General features: G+C 52.3%; 1 protein-coding gene across 1 annotated transcript; it reads right to left on the reverse strand.

Moving 5' to 3' along the window:
• Positions 1–5,822: 5,822 nt before the first annotated feature.
• Odf3l1 (outer dense fiber of sperm tails 3 like 1) lies at positions 5,823–8,311 on the reverse strand. The gene is made up of 4 exons (XM_055622361.1): positions 8,183–8,311; positions 7,252–7,362; positions 6,507–6,620; positions 5,823–6,334 (listed from the first exon to the last, which is right to left on the reverse strand). Exons 1-4 carry the CDS (start codon positions 8,301–8,303, stop codon positions 5,853–5,855), a joined length of 828 nt encoding a protein of 275 aa, XP_055478336.1. The 5' UTR covers positions 8,304–8,311; the 3' UTR covers positions 5,823–5,852.
• Positions 8,312–8,869: the final 558 nt, after the last annotated feature.

An 8,869-nucleotide genomic window follows, 5' to 3' on the forward strand; every position in this document is an offset into this window, starting at 1 on the left:
TGGGGAAAGGAAATCCTACCCCATGCCTTCTGGGAGGCTGACTCAGCCCTCTGCGTGGCTTCGGCTCCTCCATATTTACCTGTTCTGCCTAGGAGAGAAAAGCCTCTCCCATGGCCCCAAATGTCTCTGTCCTCCAAGAGGCTGGTGTGAATCACAGGAATTTACAGCCAGCCTAGAGTGGGATTTATGAGTCTGCCTGAAGCCCCGGCCGTGAGGAGGGGCTGCCTGTCAGCCCCCCATTGCCACTGATTGATGAGGCTGTTTCCTGCCAAGAAAAACTCCCCTCCGTGGTTGGCGGTGAGGAAAAGATGCCCAGGACCAAGGGCTGGCTTCCCACCTTGCACCTGCTCCACACTCACAAACCAGCTTCCCCACACACTCCCAATCTCACACACTGTTGTGCAAGACTCGGGAATGGAATGATGCACCCCCAAGTCTTCTGCTCTCTCACCTCAGGCACAAGCCTTGGAAGCTTTCAACCGAACCTGTTGAGTCCAGAGCCAGAAAAGACCTCTGAGGCGTCCACGCGCTGGCACACACGCACAAACACACGCACACATACACACACACACACACACACACACACACACACACACACACGAATGAAGGAATGGGCCTTGTCCATTTACATAGCATACAAAGGTAAAGCTAACCCTGGAGCCCAAAGCCTAGTCCCAGATGACTGTCACATGTTCACAGGGGCAAATTTTTGTCTCCAAATGAGGGCTTCTCCCTAGAGGAGAAACTGACTTAGGTTTGAATCCTTGCTCCACCACTGTATGTTTAAACAACCTCTTTGTACCTGTTTCCTTACCAGAAAATGGGGGTCAAAATAAGCTCAGTCACTGTGAGATTCCAGTAGATGCTGCAGAGTGAATCCAGGACAGAGAGCTTGAGATCTCAAGGGATCCACTGCCTGGCATGCAGATGGAGCTCTGAAAATGAGGCAGCTTCTTGCTGGAGGAAAGCAAGAGGGCTCCCTGGAAGACCCAGAGATTTCCATGAAGAGTAGAGGTACCACCTTGTACCTTGCTGAGTTTCTGTTGTGGACAACCTGACAGCAAGTCCCTTCTATTTCTGGCCACCAAGATAAAGGAAGAACCGATTTGGGAAACAGTTGAGACCCACTTTCTGTAGTACCCAAATCTTACCACTTGGAGGCATCAGGGAGTTGACTGAGCCTCAGCCTCCTTCCAGCTGCCGAGGTTGCAGTCTGGCTGCTGGTGAGTCCCTCTCCCCTTGCTGATGGGGTCTTCACTCCCTTCCACCTCCAGCCAGCGAACCAGGGAGGGGAGACCATCACATCCAGATGTTTGATGCTCCCCACAGTGGGGAAACTGATGATCCAGAGAAGGGAGGGTTTATACAAAGTCCTGCAACCAAATGTTTTGGAGCCAACCCCTCAACCCTCTCTCTCAGCTGCGAACTGCAGCCAGGCTGACCCCTCCCACTACCCCCACCACACACACACCTGGAAGCTTCTGTCTCACCTCCAGCTGTGTTGCTGGACTGCTCATCTACCCTCTCTGATCCTTTGTTCACGCGAGTGCCTAGAACATGGTAGGGACTGTGCATAAGGCTGCTGCTTTGCTTCCGGCAGATACCGCGTTCCACAAGAGCGAGGCATGTCTGTCTTACTTACCTGGCACCCGTCATCAGGGTCTTCCTGCTTGAATCCCCGCCACAATTCTCGACCAACCCTTTCATCTCTCTCCTCCCCAGGCAGCCTCCCTCAGCCTACATCCCCGCACCCAGGCTTCGAGGGAGAACTAAGGGACCCTTCCTCCCCAGCACCCCACTGCTCTCCTCTCCAATGCCCACCCCCATCTCACAGCCCCCTCTCCTCAGCTCTGCCTCTCTCCTGCTTGTCCCCTTCTCCTGCTGAGTCTCCGCTTGCTGTGCACTGCAACTGTGTTTACAAGACAGCAATGACAGTTTTTTATTTCTCTTTTGTCTCCCTTCCTCCCCTGAAGGGAAACGTGCTTCCAATCTCCCAGGAAGAAATGAAGGCTCCAGATGGAAAGGACACAAACAAAGGACACTGGGACCATGGGTGACCCCCTGCTCCCACACATGGGTCCCAAACACAAACAAGTGCTCATATGACATTACACACAAACACACACACACACTCCCCGTCTTAGAGGCTGGAGCCTCCAAGAGCAGCTGTGTTATTTCGGGGTAATTGAAAATGTCGATCTTTATTCTAGGGTATAAACAGGGCAGAGGGACACAGGAATCAAGAAGGAAAGTAGTGGTGGGGACCAGAGGAAGGAACACCCAGTGAGAAGAGCTAGACCAAAATAGAAGCTGCAGGCATGGAAAGTGGAGGGGAACAGCAGGAAGTCCTCTTCCACCATGGGTGGCTGAGACACGCACCTTCCCACCTTAGGACTCAAGGAGACATTCTCCGATCAGCTACCATCCTGCCCCTTGAGGCTTGAGGACCTAAAGGGCTGCCCTCCTCTGGGCGCTCTTTCTGAGTGCTGGGGGCTGGCAGAGAGCACTTGACTTACCCTGGTGGATAAACGACTCCTTTGACCCAGAGCACCCCAACTCCTTCATGAACATAGAGCACTCTTCTCCCACTCCAGCCCCCACGTCTGCATGCATGTATGTGTGTGCACATTCTCCACCATTCTTACAGACTATATATCTATACCTATGATAGATGGATAGATAGATAGATAGATAGATAGATAGATAGATAGATAGATAGATAGATAGATATGTAGAGATGATAGATATCCTTTGCTTCTGGGGAGTTGGGGTGCAACTGTGAGCCAGCCCAGGGTGTGTAAGATGCAGAGGTGCCTGGGTAGTGAGGGTACTATCTGCTGTGGAGTCTTGGGGAAGCTTGCTTTCTTCCTGGAGGACAGTGTAAGATATGTGTTTGAGTGTAGCAGGTATAAGAGAGAAGGTAAACCACAGGTTTTCCATTTCTCTGAGAGATATCTTGGCTCAGTGTACCTATACTAAGGGACATATGTCCACAAGTGACTTATTCTGACCCTCTTTCCTTCTCCTCTCCATCCTGCAGAATCCCAAATCCATTCCAAGAACCCCCTCTAGCTCTCATGTCCAACCCTACTCATATCTGGTAAGCCTAGAGGCCAGGCTGATCTGTCTAGGGAAGAAAAAAATGGGACTCAGTCCCAGGATGAAAGCTCTAATCCCACACTAAGCCCTCATCCTGGTCACATACCAAAACCGATCTGGAGACAGGCCACTCCTTTACTATGTAGCCAGGGCTGGTTCTACGCCCGGAGACTCAGCTTCATCTTTTTAACAGTGGTCTTGGCCTGCTCAGGCTGGGGTGGGGTGGCACACACCTTTAATCCCAGCACTCAGGAAGCAGAGGCAGTGGATCTCTGTGAGTTCAAGGCCAGCCTGGTCTACAAAGCGAATTCCAGGACAGCTAGGGCTCTGTTACACAGAGAAACCCTGTCTTGAAAAACCAGAGAAAGAAAAGAAAAAAAAAAAAAAAAAAAGCCTGTGGGGATACTGGTCTAAGGTTCACCTGACCCAATGACACAGGAGAGCTCAGCAGCTGCCACCTGCCACTCCCACCCCCATCCAACATTTTCAGCCCAAGCATCACTAATTTTTGCAGCCGCTGTGATAAATGGCATTGTCGGCAAAATGACATCTTTCTAATCTGCTGCAAGACAGATGGGTCCCTGAGCAGGCTTTCTCTCTCTCTCTCTCTCTCTCTCTCTCTCTCTCTGCTGGAATTGCTGAGGTTTGGGGAGAATGGGACAAACATAGACTCGGAGTCTGGGGGGAAGAGACTTCAGGGCCCTGAGCCAGGTGTAAACCCAAGCGGCTACCACAACCCTCTTTCCTAAACATTGCTGGGTCTCTTCTAATAGTCCAACGATAATGTCAGTTCCTTGCCATCCATACTTAGGTCTATTCAATACAATTTTCATTTCAGCCAAAACTGCAATGTTAACACAGGTGCAGTGACACACACCTGAAATTCTAGCACTCCAGAGACTGAGCCAGGAGGGTTACAAGGTCATGGCCAGCCTGTGCTGCACAGAAAGACCCTGTTTTTAAAAGAAAACAAAATCCTGTATCTCAGAGCCAGACGTGGTGGTGCACACCTTTGATCCGAGCACTCAGGGAGGCAGAGGCAGGCAGATCGCTGAGAGTTTGAGGCCAACCTAGTCTACAAAGCGAGTCCAGGACAGCCAAGGCTATATAGAGAAATCCTGTCTCGAAAAAACAAAAAATGCATTAATTAATTAAAATAATTCTGGAGCTGGGGAGACAGCTCAGCCAGCAAACTGCCTGGCACACAAGTGTGAGGACTTAAGTTTGAGCCCCAGCACCTGGTCAAAATATCAGACAACCCACCTGTAACTCCAGCTCTGAGGAGGGTTGCTGGGAATTCCCTGGCCAGCCAGGCCAGCCAAACCAAGGAGCTCCAGTTCAATAAGAAACCTGGTCTCCAAAATTAAAGTGGAGAGGAATTGAATGTTGACTGTGGCCTCCACATGCACACATATGCCGTGTATACACATGCACACGTGTGCATACACTCGAACACCTAACACACAAAGAGGCAGGCAGATCTCTCTGAGTTCAAGGCCAGTCCGGTCTACATAGCGAGTTCCAGGACAGCCAGGATTACAGAGAGAGAGACCCTGCCTCAAAATGAGATAAAATAAATAAATAAAACAAAATAAAGAGGGGACAAGCCATCAGGCACTGGTTCTGGTTCCGAATGCCCCTCTCTGGCTGATCCAGTAGGGTCTGCAGTCATAGCCTCTCTCTTCTCTTTTCGAGGTTCCCAGCCTCCCGGATCCGATCCCTAGTGAACTGCAGATCAGAGGCTATCAACACCTTCCCATGATAGAGAATGGGAGAGAACTGTTGAAGGTGTTGAGGTGAATTAGGGATCTGGAGGGGAAGAGTCAAGAGTCAAGGGCTGGCGAATGCCTGCTTGGAAGGCCCCAGCCACAGGTACCTACACCCAAAAGCAGGTGGAGCCAGTCCTGGCCCTGAAGACTGAGGCAGCGCTACCCTCCCCTGGCCACACTGACGTGCTCTGCTAAGCTGAGCTGCAGAGACTGGGGACATGGCAAGTGACTCTCCAAAGACAGAATGTGACCCTCAGAGCCCTCCCAGCAGCCCAGAGGCTGCCCGGACTCCAGCACTGTCCTTGCTGGCCTTCGGGTGTGCTGTGTCTTCCCTGGGATAGGGCTGTGCAATGTCCCACACTTGGAAAGCTGAGGACAACTTGGGTTACAAAAACAAAAGAACAAATAAATCATAGAAAAGCCACCGTGTCCCATCTAGCTAAAGCCCTCTGGGGACAGCCAGAGCCCCTTGCGGGAGCTACCCCTCAGCCTGCACTCCTTGATCACCCAGCATGCTGTCACTCTACCTCTCCACACATCAGTTTGGATTCTTCCCCAGGAGGAGCTTCTCTCCGTTCATCCCAAACCAAGATGGACCCCTGCCATGTCTGCCCGTGTCCTGGCTCCTCTGCTCCTATCTTGGGGCTAACCAATGGCAGAGACCAGAGATACAGCTCTAGAACTAGAGGAATTCAAACTTCATCAAGGGCCATCCCCAGCACTGTTGGAAAGGGACTGTGAGAGCCAGCGAAGAGCAAGGGAGGCCATACAGCTTGTCAGGGCCCACTCTCAGCGGGCCTTCCTGGGCTTCCCCTAACGACCAGCATGGAAACCCAGGTACACCAGTTACACGTACCCAGGACCCCCAGCCCCTCGGGGCCCAGAAGAAGCAGCTGAGACTGTTTGCAAACAAAGGAATAAATAAACAAAAATATTTATCCAATGCATCTGTGTGCTGGTCACAAAGCAGCACCCAGCAGGGTCTCAGTCAAGAATGTCCACAATCAGTGGGCACAAGTAGGGCGAGTGTTTGGTGCCCATGGTGAAGGCAGGTATGCGGGGCTTGTGCACGGTGACTGGCTGGATGTTGTGGGAGCCAGGGCCAGGCCGAAGGGTGTGGTCCAGCGGATAGGTAAAGCGCTTGGCCATGGTAAATACGGGGCTGCGTTTCTGGTAAATGGATGGCTCAGGTCGGGCATGCGTAGCGGGTCCAGGACCTCCTGCTATGTTCTCCTTGTAGAACCAATTCTTGTGTGAGGAACTCAGACTATAGCAGGGGGCAGCTCGGAAGACAGGGGTGTTGGGCCCCATCGAGAGTGGCAGCTTGTACTGGTTGGGGGCCGGGTTGGGGTCCATCACTCTATATGGACACCGGTAGCCAAAACTGTACTGGGGAGCCGTACGTTCCCCAGGGGGCTGAATCTTCTCAACATTGTATTGGCAGGAGGCTGGTGTGGTGTTTATACCTGCAAATGAGAGAAGCCGGGAGAGCGTTGCACTTCCTGAAGCCAGTTCATCACACAACATAACGTGTTGAGAAGATGCCGTCACTCTCAGGGATACCCTGCTCTTCCCAGGCTCTAAGGGCGCATGCCCCTCACACACCCCATCCTCCCAATGGCCACCTTCCCAGCTTACGTAGGTTGGAGATACGCTCCTCCATGGGGACCTGGGGGCAAGTAGACATCCCAAAACGAGTAGCTTTGGGATCCAAAAAGTAGCAAGGCCCAGGGCTGAACATGTCTGAAGTCTCTGCAGGGAACAAGAAAGGGCCACACTGCCACTGCCATGGCTGCCCTCCCACCAAGGGCTCCCTTCAGATTCTTCTGGCTCGTGGCTATCTGTGGACTTTGATTTTCTCATCTGTAAAATGGGACCTTTTGTGCATGACTGCTGGAGACTGTCGGCAGGACAACTGTAGGACCACGGTGTGGTCAGTCTCCTACTGCAGACACATCCGGATTGGTGCCAAGGGCCATGAACCATTGTAGCTACTGTGAGTATTGAGAAAGGCTCAGCCCCAGCCAGGAAACCTCTGTCAAACAGATGTGACTGGGGGGAGGAGGCAGTCGCCCTAGACCTTGGCCCAAACACGTGACCAAACCCCGCCCAACCTCTCATCCCGCTGGCCTTGGCCACAGGCCATCTTTGACTATTGCTAGCTTCCCCCGAAGAATATCCGACACCAGAGAGCCCCAGGGACAGAGAACCCTGCTCTGCCAGTGACAGGTCCCCCGAAGCTTCCTGGCTACCTTAAGATGTGCCAGTTACTGGCTTCCTTCTGTCTCCATCTTCACCAGCCCCAGCCCCCGGTGGTCAGTGGCAGCGATCTTGGACAGTAGCCCTGACCCTTTAGAGTGACTAGACAGTGGGGAATGCTCACTTTTCTCACTGTGCCGTTTGTGCAGGCTGTACGCTGGCTCCTGAAACATGGAGGGGTCGTGGTCTATATAGCCAGTGCAGGATTGCCGGCGGTACTTGGCAGGCCCTGGACCTGTGAGGACAGACAAGACAACCTTTCACCTCAGCCCCCAGCGTGATGTACCATGAGAACACAGGGGGCTTTGCTCTGCTGATGGCATACTGCCACAGAGCTGGGCACTGATCTGGTTCCCTACAAGGAAGGTAGTATGCAGAGATAAAATGCAATTTCCTGTGGCTCCGCAGCTCATTGTAGAAAGGCAACAGCCACAGTTAATTGGGAACTTGGTCTCTACCAAGACTCATGCTAATCGCTTGATGTGGTTATTTCAGTTGAGCTTCTAGACAACCTTATGAAGACAGATACTCTCATCTTTTCCACCTTACGAATAACAATACTGAGGCTAAGAAATAATCGTTCTATCCAGCCGCAGTGACTTGTGATGTGAGAATCAACAGGATCCAAACATTTAATCACTCACCACTCTAAAACACCTCCCAAGTAATAATCAGTCTGTAGCAACTTAGTGAGAATTCATTTACCTGGTCTCCACTGGAAGGAGATAGAAATCACTAAGGCAAGGCTGACGAAGTGGCTGAGTGGCAGAGCCCTCACCTATAATGTATGGCTCCCTGGGTTCAATGCCTAGGGCCCTAAAAAGCAAAAATCAAACTAAATGCTCCTAACCCTTTCCTCAAAACATGTTGTATGCCCCCAAGCCCCGACCCTCTTCCAGCATCTCACAGAGCCAGTGGGTGGGCCTAGCTTGAAGGTTCAGGTTGCTTTAAGGTCTTGAGGAGTGTCTGCTGGGGCTTCATAGAAGTCAGGGCCAGCAAGCTAGACCCTCTGCCGCAGACTAACAGAATGGGCCCTAGGACAGGACACCTCTCACCTTTGAGTGTGGCCAAAAGGACAGGAGTCTTCTTTATCTCCTGACATGAGGGCACCCCTTCCTCCTTCTCTGGGTGCTGTGAATAGAGCTCCGAGTTCCTGGCCCCCTTGGGCTTTTTCATAGTGAAGGCTGGGAGAAAATAGTAGCAGTTAGAATCAGAGCCTGAGAGGCAATGAGCCAGTACCCCTGCCCAGGCTCCTCCATCCACTACCACCCCACCTCAGAGACTCCAAAACAGCTCGGGAGTGGGCGGGAAGACGCCTGGGCTGAGCAGCTGAAGCCACAGAGGTGCAGCCAATATGGGGCCCAATGGCTGAAATGGAGAATGACGTCGCATCACGGCAGAACTTTGTGAGGCCCAGAATGTTTATTTCTCCCGTTGCCGTGGCGCCTGGACTGTGGAATAGCAGCTCTATGCAAGAGCCCAGCTACAGGAAAATTCAGCTCCACTGCCCTCTCTTATATCCTACCAGGCTGAATGCCCTGGGCGTTCCTCAGCGCCCTGGTCTGGGAAAGGAGTAGCGAGTGGCATGACTCCTGACCCAGCTACTCACTACCAGTGGGTATCCTATAACTGGGAACAGGAACAGAAAAACGGGTGGATCCTGAGTTCCTGCCCACCCCCACAGCCCGTGGGACTTCTACCCTCCGTCCCTTCCACCTGTCTCCCTCAAACTCTGGACAAGT

Source organism: Psammomys obesus, unplaced genomic scaffold, assembly GCF_907164565.1.
Source record: "Psammomys obesus unplaced genomic scaffold, mPsaObe1.curated_primary_1811, whole genome shotgun sequence".
NCBI lineage: Eukaryota > Metazoa > Chordata > Mammalia > Rodentia > Muridae > Psammomys > Psammomys obesus.